At 39.4% G+C, this 18356-nt stretch overlaps 1 protein-coding gene across 1 annotated transcript in view; it reads right to left on the minus strand.

The window, feature by feature from the left end:
* Positions 1-18356, minus strand: part of CLSTN2 (calsyntenin 2) — a 343593-nt gene that overhangs the window by 21161 nt on the left and 304076 nt on the right. The window contains exons 10-12 of the mRNA XM_035132736.2: positions 5795-5961; positions 1615-1763; positions 668-894 (exon numbers count right to left, since the gene is read on the minus strand). Of these exons, the coding sequence (XP_034988627.2) occupies positions 668-894; positions 1615-1763; positions 5795-5961 (543 nt within the window). The remainder of the gene's footprint in view (positions 1-667; positions 895-1614; positions 1764-5794; positions 5962-18356) is intronic.

The raw sequence follows: 18356 nt of genomic DNA on the forward strand, positions 1-18356 counted from the left end.
TGGGTTCGAGGACAGGATCCTGGGAGCACCATGGAAAATAATGTGTGGACTCAATGGGAACTACACTGGCAACCCATGCAAAAGTGCAGGCAATAAAATGGACTATTCATCTGGCCAATTCTGATGGGAATCTAAAAAAATCTTACTTGATGCCTAAGAGGAAACCAGCTAATCCTGCGCTATCTAAGCCTGGTTGGATAGACAGGACATTGTCGTCCAAGGAGGGAAGCACTGAGGCAGGCACGAATGTCTTGAGCACTGCCACCACCACCCAGACAAGAGGCAGCAAGACTAGCGCCTCTTTGCATTTTGTTCCTGTCGTGGGAAAGAGACTACTGTCCCTCACCAAAATACATAACGGTGAGGTGAAGCATGAACAACAGAGACAAGGCATTCAGAGTAGTTACTACAGTACTTCTAGCCACATATACTCTGCAGCATTTCCCCCCTAAATTGTAATTGTTGTTTGTGAGCCTTAAAAGGGTGAAAACCTTTCAGTGTACCTAAGAAGCTTCATGGATTATAGAAGGAGGAAACCTAGCTGGGTCTATTTTTTAATACTAAACATGCAATAGGTTTTGTCCCAGTAGTATGTCCTCCTCCTCAGTGCTACGTGGTGCTCAGTCTCTACTGTCACAGAAACCATAAACTCTTAAAACCCACAAACCTCTATCTTCAGTTTCCGTCAAGTCAGGAGGGTGTTCCATTTTAGTGACTGTGCTGACAATTCTGATATCCGGCAAAAGAATCACGCCTCTTTCTTGTTCAAATTGTGCAGCCGGTCTTGCAAAATGATCCATCCCACTTATTGTAATCTTGGGCTCCTTGGCCTGAAACACCATTACATAGGCATCTATATCTGGGATACTAATGCAGACATCTTCACCAAAACATCTGAAAAATATATTATTCATTAACTTCATGGAAGAGGTTTTAGTGTACATTCTTCCTTTGCAAGAAGCACACAGTCTGATGAAAACACATTTCAACCAATTCTTTCTTCTTCTTTTTGGAATGTTAGCACATTTGCATTTCCCCCCTGTCTACCCATAGGGAAGCTATGAACCTACTCGGCTCCCTGTGAACATTAGGAGCACAATTACTCAAATTATTTAAAGGGTAGCTGAGCACATCATTGGTAGGCATGATCTTTAGTAAGGTCAAGGCACACATACCATTTAAACCCCTTAAATAACATATAACCAACAGTCAATTGTTAAATCTGATTAGATGGCTTCTAATTGTTAGGCATTTTGCATTAGGTACTCAAATTGATACTTAATGGGTTTGATATAGCTATCTTGTTAAATGTGCATCACGAACCTAATCATCCATTTTATACTGAATGCATCAGGAGGCCATTTCACACACATCCAGAACTCTATCTGAAGTCAATGGGCATGCAGGAATTAGGAAATTACTGTATAGCTGAAATTATTTCACTGTAAAAGTAAATGTAATTCTTAAGCTATTTGCCAATTCATTAAAAGACCAATTATATTGATAGATTTTATTTTCATGCCATTATTCCACATCCAAACCTGTAAGGTTCTTGATATGAGGTTTGATGAAGTATAAGCAATGGTTGAATCAAGCTCAGTGAGTATAACTTACTGGACTTTGGATGAGACTTTAAGACGGCGAATGCCTGAAGTTGGAAACTGTCTTGAGTTGATATAGGAGACCTTTTGGAGAGCTTGATTTATATTCACAATGTCATCTCCTTCTATTACAAGTACTGACTGGGAAGGATTGAAGTGATACTGGTGGGTGGGGGGCAAAGAATATAATTAGTATTTAGGAAAGTAATATAGGATGAGTCATTAGAACATTTTGAATAACAAGCTTCTAAAAACTGTTTCGCAGAGACCAGTTATATTCCCATCAAAAAATTTTAAAAAACAAACCACAACCCTGTAATTTTATTAGCTAATGTTTGTTCTATATGTAAAAGCCATTTATAAGCAAGCACCCACCAGGCACTCATCTACCATACCTTTTAGTAATTATTGCAGCTATAATTAACAGTAAAATAAATAAATAAGTCAGTGGAAGCACTTTGAATCAAGACGATTTCCTCTACTCTTTATATTTAACCATCGTGCTTTTGCCATAACTGCAGCTTATTACAATAAAATATGGGGGTCATTTTTCCTTTGCAAGTTCAACAAAAATATTCTACTTTGTCGATTCCTTCCATTTTTTTTCTAAATGGGCAAATGCTTTCTCATTCCACTATAGCAATGAGTAGTAAATCCATATCACAATATGCTATTAGCCTAGTGATCCATACACGAGGCAAAATATGGTGTGTGTGTATGAATTAGTAGAGACTAATTCATACAACTTCTGACTACAGGAAGATGTGCCATATTTTTAAATTATCCAACATGTAAACGCTGGAAGGGAATGTCATCGCCTGCAGCAGGTTGTATGATATATTAATTATGTTTAGAAAGTTGAGGCAACTTTACTCTGTTTTAATGTTTTAGCATTTTTATGTTTTAAAGTATGGCAGAAAAATTCTCTTTATTTTCTCCTTTTTTGGTAAACCGCTTTAAACAATCATGCAGTATATAAACTTTATTCAATAAATGAAATAAATATGAGATCAGAATTATATTTTACTTCACCTATACATCATTAGATATTGCTAAGTTCTCTGTAGATGAAAGAAACTGTGCTCGCTTGCTCAAGTTTGTTAGAATATCAACATGTGTATCCTTTATTTACCTTTGCTTACCGGTAGTTCATTAGCCTAGACCAGTGGTTCCCAATCTTTTTTTGGCCATGTCCCACCTAAGCATCTCTAAAATCCTGATGCCCACCCCGTGACATATAATTCTTATTATTCAAAAAGTGAACTCCTATTCACGTGGAGGAAGCCTAAAAGGCCACTCACTGTTAATAACTCATTCTCAAATGGCCCCCGTTAAAAATCAATTTCCCCCCTTGTGAGGCATGTGCCCCATGTTGGGAACCATGGGCCTAGACAAAATGGCACAATCCATGTATATGAAATGGCAAGTGTAACAACAGATGACCAGTGAACATCTAATTACCAATCTCACCTACACATTCATCCTGTTCTTGTTTCCCAAATTAGGTAAAGTTTCAGACAATGCTTCCATTCTCTTTGTTCCAGATTTGTGTTTTATATTTTTATGGAAAAGCTACTTGGCCTGCATGCACATTATTTGCTTCTATGTACAGATATGATTCGTATACAGATTTATTTATTTATTTATTTATTGAAAGACAGGCACAATCTGTCTTTATTACTGTTCTGCTCAACTCTAGGGCCAACTGCAGTTCTTTCATCAGGACATGTCACTGTCAGGCCAACTAGGAAACGCTGCACGAGACCCTATTTCTGACAGCTCCTCTCATTTTCCTCTCCTGCTGTCACACTGACTCTCAAAATAGCTGAAAAGGTAAAAATGAAAGGAGGAACTTGAGCCATGCCAGCTTGTGGATTGGAGACAGAGAATGTTTTGAAGCTGAAAAATTAAACTCTTTGCATTTATTTCTCCCACCCGCAGCTGCTTCACAGAGACAGCCGCTTGTCCATACTAGATCAGCCATTGGGAGGCAAAACAGAAGACAAGAAATGCTGGCACTCCTCAAGCAGGCTTCAAAGAATTGTCAGCTGCAAACAGCAGTGTACAAACTGTGTTTCTTATTGATCATGAGATAAGCAAGAGCTGGTGGAGGGCAAAATACATTTTTAATAAACAATGTATTCCTTTATACATATTTGCCCACAGCCAAGATTTTATACAAAATATTTTTAATTTATGTTTGATAAATGTGAATTTAGCTGCTACTGTTTGTCAAAGAAAGATGAAGAAAACCCTGGGAAATCATGCGTTTGCATCATTACAATGGAAAAGCAACTGCTGAAAACATTAGGAACATTTCCATTTGTTAACCTACAACTATGATATTTAGATTTTAAGCCTGCAAAAATAAAGCTTTGCTCTCCCACACATCAACCGCCCAGTCTGCTTTCTTCTGTTTTGCACAGGGGTTTCCAAGTGCCCAAGTGCTGTTGGGCACTCCTCCAAGCACTGAGCACAGGGCTGACAAAATCCCTTGTTCTGGGGTTCCCAATGCCCAGCAGCCAGTAGCCTTGAGCCAGTCATTGCCTCTCATTCTAACCTAGCTCACAGGGTTGCTGTGGGAATTAAATGAGGAGGGGGTTAACCATGTACCCCACCTTGTAGAAAAGGAGGGACATAAATGCAACACATGAACTAAATTATAAAATGTTCCCTATTCTTCTTTTGCATCCTGGTCTTGAATTCAAGCTCAAGAAGTAAATTATCTTCCAATGCAGCCACAGCTTGAATTCAAGCCAGGGGTCCAAATAATTATCTTTTGTTTGCAGTTTGAATGCAAGCTGGAGAGGCACAGAGGTGTTTCCAGCTATTCCACTCCCTGAATTGTAGTTGTGTAAGAAGCTGTTGCAGGAGAGAAACTGAGAGTTTCACCATGTGAGGAGTTACTGCCTGAATGGTGATGCTAACAGGGCAGTGATTCTTTGGGAAAGCTGAGGACTAGGCACTTGATCAGATTAACTAATGGTTGCCTAATTTGTAGCAGACATAGCAACAGTGGTTACAGGTAGGTAGCCATGTTGGTCTGCCATAGTCGAAACAAAATAAAAAAATTCCTTCCAGTAGCACCTTAGAGACCAACTAAGTTTGTTATTGGTATGAGCTTTCGTGTGCATGCACATTTCTTCAGATAGCAACAGTGGGTAGGACATCTAGGAGAGGTGTGGAGAACTTTGGACCCTCCATTTGTTGCTGGATTACAATACCCATAATCCCTGGCCATTGGCAATACTTACTGGGACGGATGGGAGTTGTAGTTCAGCAACGTCAAGAGTCTACTGTTTCCCACACCTGATCTAGGACCAAGGACAAACAGTTCAAACTCCCTTGTTATTTTTGCCACTGCTAGGAGGTGTAATGTTGCTACATTTATAATACTGATTTTTTTGGGTGGGGGTTGTATGCCATTGCATTTACTACATGTAGCTGTGTTTATTATTGCATTTACTACATGTAGCTGTGTTACTATGATATTATACTTGCAATTGTTGATTTTGTGATGTATTTTTGTAAGCTACATTGGAGGCTACATTGAGCGTAATATTTGTGTGGAAAAGTGGCATACAAAAAAAGAGTTGATGATGAAGGGAACATTTTTATTAATTATTTCATTATTTATTTCATAAAATGTATACTGCTCGGTGGTTTAAAGAACTCCTCAAAGCCATTTACAAATGATAAAATAGTAAAATGAAGAGGGGGGTGGAATCACATTTGGTGGTAATGTCAGGTGACTGACAGGTGGGCAGAGCTATGCACCTGTCCAAGTGGCCCATGGAGTTGTGGTGGCTGAATTGTTGATCCCATTTGCCTCCTGCATCCAGTTACCCATCCCTGCTCTAATGGTAGTCATCTTCAAGGCGCTAACTGTAGCACACGCCTGATTATATGTGCGCTGTATCTCCTGGGGAACATGCATGTTTCTATATAGAATGTCTCAAACATACCATGAGCAGACTGAAGTTGAAAAGCCGAAGGGTTATGAAACACCCATGGCACTTGGTACCTATAGGTTTATAAATGGAAGCATTCAGCGCCACAGAGCTCCTCTTCTGCTCAGCTGCTTCCTTGCATGACTTCATGGCATATTAGATGGCTTCTGGGAATACCTTGTGCTCTTCACTTCATAAATCAGCTTTAAATGTTATCAAAAATGATGTCAGTTCATCCCTCACCTTTAGTCCTTGGCCAAGACTCTCCAGAGAGTTAATATCCAAACCTTCCTTGCAGGCTTGCAAACAGGAAATCACTTTCTGACTCTCAATTTTGCCTGGTCGGATGGTTAAACTGGCAAGGCTGCCATGGAAAAACTGAGCAAATCTGGGTTTAGAGACTTCACCTCCTATTAAAAAAAGAAGCACAAATCGTAGCCGATAATAATCCATAGATACATTTTTACTTATGGCTATCAATACTTCCAACACAATCTTTAAATGTCTGAGACAATTGGCAATCCAGCTGCTGTTCTAATCACAAACAGAATTCCAAAGAGAAAATGGCTCGTGCATTGTTACTATTTATGGTTATAATGCTCCAGACCTATTTGCACATTCTAATTCCCATGCAATCCAGTTTGCATGAGGGAAAGTGGGGGGCATGTGCACCAGCTCTGCCCCCTCCATCCCTGTCCCTATCATCTGTCACAAACTGAAGGTAAATGTGTTCAGTGACGGTCCTGCTCTACTCCCCATGCAATTTCCCTGGAAGAAAAGGCTCCCACCTCAGAAGTTATTCCTCCAACTTGTGGAAGGTGTCAGGTACGATGACAGAGGGAGGTAGAGCTAGCACACTCATTTCCCTCATGTGAGGGATTACAATGTCTAAATATCACCATTTATATTATTAAAAACTCCTGCTTTCATATGGGAGTCTGAGGTGAAAATGCATTCTAGTCAGAGACATGGCCCACAAAACATCAGCCCAGCAGCAAGTGATGTAAAAGCTGCTTCTATGATTTTAATTTAGAAGCAGCATAAAGCTAAACATCAAACTGTATTATATTTTAGAAGATATTTTGTGATTCTATAGATGAAGAAGGAAACCTGAAAATAACATGCTGTTTAAAAACAAAGCACCAACCAAATGAATAGGCCATCTATGCTGCTTGCTGGTCCTGGGAATAGTAAATCTCTTATAAAGCAATATGCAATTAGTTACTGTTAAATTAACAAATTGTCTTCCTACCAAATTTGCTTACCTTCTATATAAACTGGCATTATGCTGCTTAGTAATGACTGCCTGTGATATATAAAACTAAATAGAAATGAGTGGCTGATAGAGGAAAGGAAAACAGACTCATTATGGAGTAAATTAAGGAAATAAACCCATTCAGGATTAACATCTGATTTCAGTCATGCCAGTGGGTGAGGTATGGGTGAATCAGAAGCAATTGGATTTTGCACATTGATTTCATGCACATTGATTTATTGGGATATAGACTGCTTTGGTTTGATTTCATCAATATCATAATTGCATACTGAGGTTGATTCTCTTACTAATTCCTGAAACTCAGTACCTTATAATATGCATCAAGCCTGCCATTACTACCACCAAATGTTTCACAAGGCGTTTTTACTTGGTTTTATATTTTCTACATCTGCACTACATTATGATACCAACCCATATGATGTATATTTCAATATTAACAATGAACTACTGTTGCTTTTAAGGAAGAAGCCACAGTTCCAGCAGGGAGAGTCAGAATGACTATAACTGACAACAAACCACACACACACACACAGAGAGAGAGAGAGAGAGAGAGAGGGAGAGGGAGAGAGGGAGGGAGGGAGGGAGGGAGAGAGGGAGGGAGGGAGGGAGAGAGAGAGAGACTTGTGTATACTAACAGCAAAAGAGACATGGCCAACAGATATTTTAATATTTCCCATTTTGCAAGATGCATTAACTATATTTTAAAATTGTTAGAGAAATGCAAGCCCCTAAAGTGTCACTTGCAAAAGCTAACCAACACCCTCCTTGGGACACAAATAGAGAGAAGTACACAGCACTGACAAATGCATCAGAAGCGTTATGGTTTAAAATAAGCATCCAGCTTAACAGTTATCCTTCTCAAGGGGTTATAGTACAGACACTGGTCACGTCTGCCATTGGCAGCACCTTTGAGGTCCACCTGAGCAGCTTCAGCCAGACAATGTATAAATAAAAGAGACAGTCCAATTGAAACTTATTTATAGATCCGGCAGAGAAGACAAACCCACCTGCATCATAAAAATTAATGATGAACCATAGTGTTGATGCACCACCTGAGCCCAACCAATGTAGCCAAACTTCACAACCATTTAGTTACTTGCAAGGACAGCTACAACAACAATAAAAAGGGAGTGACAGTGTTGTCAACATTGAAATGACACACAGATGGGCTTATTTATTTTAACTTCCTAGGAAAAAAATTAACAATTTGAACAAGTGAGAGGACAGTCTACTTCTGCCAAAGGCTTCATTCATGCTTCATGACTTTGTCCTTTTATTACCAATAATGGAAAACCCATAAACACTTAGGTTCATGGTACCATATCAGCTTTGGAAAGAAAAGAAAAACATTGTTAAATAAAACTTTAGTTATTTTTCCTAACGGAATTTTAATCTGTTTCCGGTATCAAAAAATGTCACCAGTTTCAATTCCCAAAGGATCTCTTAAACAATAAAAATCACACCCTATGCCAAGGAATTAGTACTGCACATGAATTTTACTTGGCGAACAACAGAGCATAAACTGCACACACATACCTCAATTAGGAGAACCTAATTCAACAAGAAAGACAAATCTGTATTGAAATAAGCAAAGAAAGGACAGTATATCTTGCATTCTGACACAAAATACCCATCTCACATGAGATGCATATTCTCAGGTTCTATTTGCAACTTCATGAAAAATAATTTGTTGAACGGCCTGCACCTGCACCATCCTGTTCACACATTAAGATTTCAAATGGAGGCCTTCCCGGTGTGCCCATCCCTTACATCAGTGTGATGAGTGGCCAGAAAAGGGGAAGAGGGCAAAGGAGGGGGGGGAGAGAGAGAGACTTTCCTATGATGAATTATTTGGATTGATGTATTATGTTTTGAAATGAAGTGTTATCTAGACTATTATGCAATGATATGTTGATTTGTATGTTTTGATATCATGTTGGAAGCCACTTGGGGTACATTTATGTGGCAACGTGTAATACAACTGAAATCTACTACATCTACTTTATATTTTGGGAAGCTGTTTGTATATCTGTTCTCTATGATCTGGACACTTCTTAACATAACATAACCACATTTTGCATAATCATTCCTGAGATTGAAGAACAGGTTGCCATCTGTGTTCGGATCCAGTTGGACACTATTTTTTAATCAAGATGGTAGTCTGAACCTTTGAAACAGCACTGGTTTTTGGGATTCCTATAAATCTAGAAACAAAATTTAAAAATCCAGTAGCACCTTAGAGACCATTGGTATGAGCTTCCGTGTGCATGCCACTTCTTTAGAAGAAGTGTATATGAAGTGGAAAAACAAAGAAGCACACACTATGCTTATAAGTAGATAGACTTATGGTCTGAAATATGTATGGATTAAAATGGTTGTGTATCATGTAGTCATGTGAGAATTTTAGGACAGAAATGAGCAACAGAAAATATAGTTAACAGTCCTTAGAAGTATCAACACTTACTACAAAACACTATTGGTCCTATTATGCTAAATATAGTTGTGCTTTAACTAATTTGATTATATGACCAGCCATGCCTTTTAGGCAGAAAAAGCAAAGGAGGATGATTCACTAATCTGTTTTGTTGTTGTTTTAAACATGGGATTATGGTTTGTCAGGACACAAATAGGAAGGGGAAGAAAACAGCAAAATTACTTCCATTGTTTATATGGTAATGTGGCTTAATTTGTTAGGAGGCATTGTCTGAAAGAGCTACTCAGTGTTAACTCCATTGTGGAAATGACACAAGTTAATTACTTCATCCCTCACCACAACTCTTAAAATACCAAAATGGCTTTGCAGTATTGGAAGTAATGACTTCTCAGCTATGGAAAATGAAAGTGCAACCTTTTGACAGTAATTAACTCGTGTCACGGCTATAGTGACAGGAGGAAAAGAGTTATACATATAGAATGGATTGGTTCCTGAGGGGAACACTATGAAATTGAGACTTTATCTTTTTTCCAAAGATACTCTGATGAAGTCTGTGGGAAAAGAGTTCATATAACTTGCTTACGTCTCAGCCTATCTTTGCCACAAAATGATTGCTGGTAACTAAAGAGCCAAAGGGAGCATCTAAACCTTGGCATTATTGAAGTCATCATTTAGTAAGAGAGGCTGTTTGCCACATTGGCAGGTGAGATGTTATCAGAACACAATGGCCTCTTATACAACTAAAAGACTGCTGCCAAAGAGTGCTATTATTAAATATAACAATGTGATAATCAAACTTAATCTGATTTTACTGTCTGAAAGCTCAGAATAGAACTGCAAACATATAATATTCTATTGCTTATCACTACCAACACTGAGACATCAGGTACTGACGCAAATCTTCTATGAGCCCCTTTGAGATGTTACACATGATCTGACAAAGTTTTCTCACAGACAATTTGTGTATTCAAGAAGTCTGCCTTTCAAAATCTGAAAACAAGGCACATATAATAATTCCTTATTTTTCCTACTCACCTGATCAAGACAAGCATTACCATACATTACTACCATAGAAGGTCTATAAGCTGCTCTCTTTCATGAGCATATTGTAAATAAGACTCAAATAAATCTGTATGGAGGTTACAACTTCATGAGCAGTGTAGGGAGGTCTGGCGTTTGTTATTTTAAATCATGCACTGATAGTAGTACTGTGTTCTAAAAACCAGCTTAATAAAAGCAGCTATATGTTAGCGGATCCTGAAGAAGCTTCTACTAATTAAAAATGAATACTTGTGGGAAATATATTTTTGAAAGCCACAGTGCACAGGATGCAACACAACTCTTTACTACAATATTTTCTGTTACTGTGCATCAGCGGGGGGGAAACCCCTTATATAGTGCCCTCCCGCCCCATGTACAGTTCGGTATCAAACCCATGTCAGGCTAATTCTGCCATTTCTTGGAATAGCCACAGCAAACAGAGTGGTGCTCACCATGTTTGGCTGGTGCCTGGAACCAACATAGAAAACTATATTATAAGCAGCTGCTTATAACTAAAATATTTATAGCTCAGCCACCCATCATTACAACAATCTTAGGGTGCAGTAAAATCAAACTCAATTTAAAACAACAAATGTATCAATAACCTACATAACATTAAAAAAAAATCATGCAAATAATGACCCAAATAGTTAAGGGCTTTAAAGGTTAACATGATCACTCTAAACTGAGTCCAGATATGCAATGGTAATCAATTCATCTGGTGCAAAATTGATGTCACCTGTTCTAGCCTTCTGGACAGTGCGAGCATCCAGACAGTCACATTTGGAACCGATTAAAACTTCCGAACTATCTTCTAAGGTAGCCTCACAAAGTATGGATTTAACTAGTGCATCAAATCTAGAGTTTGATATAAGTGTGGATCACTCTGTGTGGCCTATCTTACATTTTTAACAACAGGGTGGGTGGGTGGGTATGGAGAGAGAGAACAACTTTAGGAAGACTGCATTTTGTGTACACAGTTGATTCCAAATGGATTATTGGCAGTCCTGTATTTCAGTTGGGAAGCACATGACACATTAAGTTCCATAAGGATTGGCTCTTATAACAGCTGCCAGATTTTCAGTATATCTTATAATATAAAGAAGGCTATCACATTAAAAAGTTATACCAAAAGACTGTTAAGAAGCAATACCTTATGAACAAATATGTTCCCTCATTTTCGTGAAAGAGGATGGTAAACCCAGACAGACTTATAAGTGGCATTACATTTCAGTGAGCTCACCTATGGTAAACAATTAAAATGCATCAGTCGTAAGAGTGCCTGCTTCTCCTGTGATCTAAGGCATGTTAAGAAGCCAGCCGGCATGAAACAAATCCTGTTTTCCAGACAAGAAATGAAATGTCTTTATCTTGGAAAAAGGCTTTTCTTCCCAGTTAGCAGTAATACATTAAACATTTCCTTTGACCTTTGTTTTTATTTTTAAATGGAATTCATCCCGATTTTTTTCTTCCTACATTTTCTCCTACTGCTAGTATTACTATTTTGGGCATGAATGGATTTTGATCCCAATTCTAATGGAACTGCAACCTAATGAATCCTACAAAATCTGGAAGGTTATTGGTTAATAATACCTGTTGGGCTGTCTGTTGGTTAATAACCTGTTGGACTGTCTGCCCTTCTCCTGCTGGGTATCCTAATTACAAGGGGTCCAGTCTGCTTTATTCATTTATTTAGGAAAACCATGAAAATCAATGAATGCACAAAAGGTCATACAAGAGAGAAAGAGCAAATAAGTATGGGTGAAAAAGGATGACCTGCTTTTAAAGCAAAGGATTAAACTTTGAACCTGAACACTGTTCTGGAAATGCAACAAAATGGAAAATAATAACTCTAAAACAGTACTATAGTGACCACAGATTAATGTCCTTTGAAATGTTGGCATTTAGTTTGGAGGTCAGGTTTGGAAATGCAATAATATGACATCTATATGTTGCTTTGATCAAGATTTACTATATGAGCATCGTGTGAATGTGATTGCTGACTTTATTAGACTTTCCTTATTATTACCAATAATACTTTTTGTACAACCAAAATTTCCTGTCATGAAACTTTGCTCTTCTTTGTGGTTCAAAGAGATGCCATATACAGTCTTAGTCATGGAGGATCACAAGGCATCAGTGGTGAGGATTCGTTCAAAGATCTATCCCAATACTTGTTGACATTCTGTTTACTAGGGAATAGAATTATGCCAACAGTGTTGTGTTGTGTTTTTAGTTTAGTTTAGTTTATGGTCAAATCAATGAAACAAGACTGTATATCTGTTAGCCATGAGCAATAGTTGCAAAAAAAAAAAAGGAAAATCAGGTTTTTCCTGCAGCAGAACACAGACAATACAGGCTCTCGCCTTGCATTTAGTGGATTTCATTTATATAACAAAGATAGTGTGTGATACAGTGTCCCATAATGAAGAAAACTGATACAAGTAATCACAACACAATCCTACCCCTGTATATGTTGGTGCCTGGGGTTGAGTTAGCTAGAATGGTATGCAGACTTCTTCCTATCAGCTTTTGCCAAGGACTGACAAAAACTTGTATGGGAATTTGTATTTGTACTTTTCTGATAAGTAAAAGAATTCATATTTGAAAATAAGTAAATAAACAGAATTTACCAAACAAACTCAGTTAGGTCTTCTGTTTGTTGAATGGGCCTTTTCTGCCCCACTCCCCCTATGCACCCCTCTACACACACCAAAATTGGTTCAGGGGGGGGGTCAGGAGCACCCCCAGAACAGAGCAGAGGGGAAGGTGATGGGGATTGTTCCATTTGGGAAACGGAAATGCTTCCCAATGTTTGTAATAGTGTGACATTGAATTCCACTCTTTGGATTTATAAATGGATATTACTTTTTGCTGGTATCTCGTCTAAGGTAAGTGCTTCCCATTCTGTGCAAAAACAACCAAATTGTGGAGTTGGATTCTTATCTTTCCATTTAAGCACAATTTGAATTCTACTTGCTGCCAAGAAGAGAAAGATATGAACATACCTAATTGTGGAGATTCCCTCTCCATCCAGAATTCCCAGCAAAAGTGCCCTAGTCTCAAATGGTGAGAGAGATCCTGTAACATTTGGGATATGTCTTATACTGTAATTCCATTCCAGAATCTCATCACCAGTAGTGAAGAGAAAGAAAGAGAGAGAGAAACAGAGAAAGAGAGAGAGACCCTGCCTTGTGGCATTTAAGCAATAATTGGAATGCTGATTGCTCATGAGAAACAGTAGGTGTGGGATTTGGTGCCAATGAGATATTACATTAAAAAACATTTCTCTAATGCCTTTTAAATTGGAAAGTGCAGATTCAGTACAGAGGAACAGAGGGCCAAATCTTAATCCCCATTTTGTGATCCAAGATACTTCATAATCAAGGTTCTCTGGGAGATGAACCATTAAAGTTTATTAAAATCACAGATCCATAGAACAACTATATATAAGCAATGCTGAGATGAACACAATTTCAGCCACAGTTATAACAGAAACAGCCATATAATCATGAATTACTACTCCACCTGTAAAATCCTAACTTCTTATAAAGACATGAAGTGATATGCCTAGGATTGCCTGAAAGCCAGTGTGGTGTAGTGGTTAAGAGCGGTAAACTCGTAATCTGGGGAACCGGGTTCGCGTCTCCACTCCTCCACATGCAGCTGCTGGGTGACCTTGGGCTGGTCACACTTCTCTGAAGTCTCTCAGCCCCACTCACCTCACAGGGTGTCTGTTGTGGGGGCAGAGGGGAAAGGAGATTTTTAGACGCTTTGAGACTACTTTGGGTAGTGATAAAGCGGGATATCAAATCCAAAATCCAAACTCTTCTAGGATTAGAGTTAGGTGAATCTATCAAGTTTGGTTGCTCTCAATTTTTCCTTTTTTGAATCTTAAGTTCAATTCTCCAGCTAGTGAGTTGTTATTTTTTTAAAAAAATATTTTATGAAAATTCACTAGCATTTTAGTACAAAATTCTCCTAAAATGCAAATTTTTGCAAAGGAATTTTGTCTAATATAATGCATTGCTTTCACTAAGCTATGTTTTTTTATCCATACTTTACCCTAATAAATGTATTTTTGTATACATTACTTGGCTGGAGAACCATTTGGAGTAGTGTGAATCTTGAATGATGGCTGTGTTTCAGTTTATGTATTATTTCAGGAAGTCTGAATTAGCTAGATAAACTTTCCTTTAAATGGAAACTGAATTAAGTTCGCCCTCATCCCTGCCTAGGAGTTGCAGTCCTGAATGGGAATGTCCTATCTTTTATTCTAACCATTTATTTTGCTTGACAGAGTTTACGTAATGCCTCAAATGGGCTGTGTTATGATATGAGTGTAAATCCATTACCCTGGGTCTCACCTTCCTAGGTAAGCATTTTATAGCCACAGAAGGGACTCTATAAAACCCCTTCTGTACAAAATCCTCTAGTGCCTTCTGCCAGTGCTGTAGTTTTTTGGTGGAATGCAGATGGGGATGGTCTGAAAATAATATAACAGCTGCAGAAATATCACCATCGTCACAGTTCCTCCAACACCATCAATGATGCATTCCTGTGTACCTTGCACCTGCAAGTTTTTTCCTTAAAATCCTGACTGTCCTTTAAACTTATAACTCAGTTGGTTAGAGTGGGTGCTAATAACACCTAAATTGCAGGTCTGAGCCCTGTATGGGACAGGTGCATGTTCCTGCATTGCAGAATGTTGGACTAAATGATCCTCGGGGTCCCTTCCAACTCTAAAATTCTATGATTCTATGACTTAGAATCCTGGATAGTTGGTTATTGGAATATGCAACCCATGTGTATTTCCGGTGCTTTTTTTTTCCCTGGGGGGACGCAGAGGTACACATACCCCTAAACATTTTGTGAATCTAAGTTTGGCCTCATTGAGGGGCAGTATTTCAATATGAATAGGAAAATGAGAGTACCCCTAAGCATTTTTTAAAGAAAAAAAGCACCGGGTATTTCCAAGCATCCTTGATCCATTTGTAGCTAAACTTGTGTAATGGAGCTTTCCTACCTAGCAACTTCTTGTTGTGAAGGGAACTATGAGATTTGTGGTAGAGTATTCCAATTCTCGCTTTGTCTGCATCCTCCTTCTTGCTAAGTGCTACAAGAACAACACTGAGATGGAGAAGGAGGAAGCTGCCACACAGAGTCATCTCCTGGACAGGATTACAGAAGACAAGCAGGTGGGGCCTGCCTAAGGGGGCTAATGGATCAGCCTCCACTGAAGGCTGCAGATTCCTTATCTTCCTCTGCCTTCTCTTGGTAGTTTTGGCTCCCTCTCTGCAGTCTGCTCAGACTCTCCTCCATCTTCAAAGAACTCGCCTCAGAATTCATTCCCTGGCTTTTTAAACCAGCCTCTTGATAAAGCAGTTTCTAAGAACCCAAAAGGAGCCAGGCTCTAGTCATCCCACAAGGATGCAGAGGATTCAATTTCCCACCACTTTAGCCAGGGTGTGTGTGTGTGTCGATATTATGCATTGCCAAAGAAAAGAGGGTTTGCATCGCCAAAAGTGGAAACAAATTTGCATAAATTTTGCACATTGCAATTTATATGAATAAATTTATATTGATATATATTTTGTGCAAATTTAGAAACAATCACTGTCATACAAAAATAAACAAGCAGCAGCTTGTGGGGTGGGCACAATGGGGCTGCATTGCTTTCCTGGTTTCCGTGCATTGTTGCCCGTTACTGTGAAGGGGGTGGGCTTGGCACATTAGGATTTATTAGCAAATAACTGGCTTCATCACAGTGCCTGCACCATGCTCCCTGCTGCCTTGGCCCTCTCCACTAGTAACCAACAGAGATGCATGGGTCTGGGAAGGTGGAAGGGCAAGGCAGCCCCACCCATGCTGCATCAGCAGCCACTACTATCTCTGACCATAGTGGGAAAGACACCAGTGACTTGTGTGCCACCTTTGTCAGCTGGCTAGGTGCTGCTAACTGTTGATGTGCAACCTCAAGTCTCCCACTCTCCCTGCTTACTGTTCTTCATCTTTAAAATGGGTTTCATTTAAATGAGACTTTGCATCCCTTCAGAGGGTTATTCTTCTGCTTTCCCTTTCAAAGTATAGGTCTGTCCTCAGCAAAGTAAGGCTGCCCTACTTGGATTGTAGAAGCTGTTGACACTTGAGCAGGCATACTAACCAGAAACATTAAAGATTTTGTGAAGTTAGCAGAACATAAGGAGTTTCTACAACAGGCACATAACAAGTTCCTATAGTGCTGCTGGTGGTGTTTCCGGATTGGTCAAATATAGAACTATGCCATCAGCAAATAAGCTAATTGTATGACAGTTATCCTCAATTTGGATTCCCTTGGCCTTTGCATTGCCTTGGACTGTCACACTCACTCCCAAAACGCGTTCCCCGCCCCCCAAACCTGCGCCCCGCACCAGAACACATGCCACGTCCCTGGGGGCAGTGCACCTGCTCTCCACCCCCGTTGGCGGAGCATGAAGCTCCGCCACTGATTGACAGCACAAAGGAAAAGTGGGCATCCCTACCTGCTCCAACAATTGATCTGAAATCTTCCACACTGGAAGTTATCAACCTTCACTAAGAGCATAGAGCGCCGACTTCCCAAAGACAGTCCATTTCCAAATTCTTCTTTTGCAGTAAGTTAAAAAGACAACCTTGAGGCAGCCTGCTTCCAGGCAGTCAAAAGCTTTTCCCACATCAAAACAACAAACAGTACGCCTCTTTTCTTGCTCAACTTATGTCCAATATTTTTGTCACACAGTTTGCAAAATGCCCCCTACTATAAATCCATTTTGGGCCAGATTACTGCATGAACACAGCACATTGCTCAGTCTTTTTGCACGGAGGGAAGTAAAAGTACTTGCATCTCGATTAAGCAGCAAATTATGGAAATAATGCCAGAGAAAGCAAAAGGAGAAGTCTGTTTTCTTGCCAGCTTTGATGGACAGCCAGTTCATACTGTTGCAGTGGCATCAGGTTAGTGGGAAGGAAAATACAATGATTCCAGGTGGTGGTGCTCAAAGGGATAGTTGTAACTGAACCTGTAAAGCAGACTACAGGTGAGAGCCTAGTAAGTCTTATAAGGAACCTAGGGAGCAGATGGTCCTCATCAGAATGACCAGTTGCTCAGACCAAAGAGCAGGTAGATGTTTTGAAGGTTTATAATTAATATGCCACGTTCTTGGTTCCCCAAGTCGGCTGACATACCACTGAGTCAGCTGGGCTCTGGGTACCATAGACCTCTAGTTGCTCCTTCAGACCAGCTGCTTTAGTTGCACCCCAAAGGGCAGAAGGTTAGATGAAGCTACCAGAGAATAGGGTTCCTTTTTAAAAAGTTAGCTTACACAATTAGCAAAGGCTAATAGAGTTCTGTCAAGAGAACAAGCTGGTCATCACAAACACTCTCTTCCAACAACACAAGAGACGACTCTACACATGGATATCACCAAATGGGCAGCATCGAAATCAGATTGATTATATTCTCTGCAGCCAAAGATGGAGAAGCTCTATACAGTCAGCAAAAACAAGACCTGGAGCTGACTGTAACTCAGATCATCAGCTTCTTATAGCAAAATTCCAGCTTAAACTGAAGAAAGTAGGAAAAACCACTGGGCCAGTAAGATATAATCTGAATCAAATCCCTTATGAATACACAGTGGAAGTGAGGAACAGGTTTAAGGATTTAGATTTGGTGGACAGAGTGCCTGAAGAACTATGGATGGAGGCTCGTAACATTATACAGGAGGCAGCAACGAAAACCATCCCAAGGAAAAGGAAATGCAAGAAAGCAAAATGGCTGTCCAACGAGGCCTTACAAATAGCGGAGGAGAGGAGGCAAGCAAAATGCAAGGGAGATAGGGAAAGATACAGGAAACTGAATGCAGATTTCCAAAAAGCAGCAAGGAGAGACAAGAGGGTCTTCTTAAATGATCAATGCAAAGAAATAGAGGAAAACAATAGAATGGGGAAAACCAGAGATCTGTTCAAGAAAATTGGAGATATGAAAGGAACATTTCGTACAAAGATTACCATAATCAAGGACAAAAGTGGTAAGGACC

The sequence above is a fragment of the Zootoca vivipara genome, chromosome 5 (genome assembly GCF_963506605.1).
Source record: "Zootoca vivipara chromosome 5, rZooViv1.1, whole genome shotgun sequence".
Classification (NCBI taxonomy): domain Eukaryota; kingdom Metazoa; phylum Chordata; class Lepidosauria; order Squamata; family Lacertidae; genus Zootoca; species Zootoca vivipara.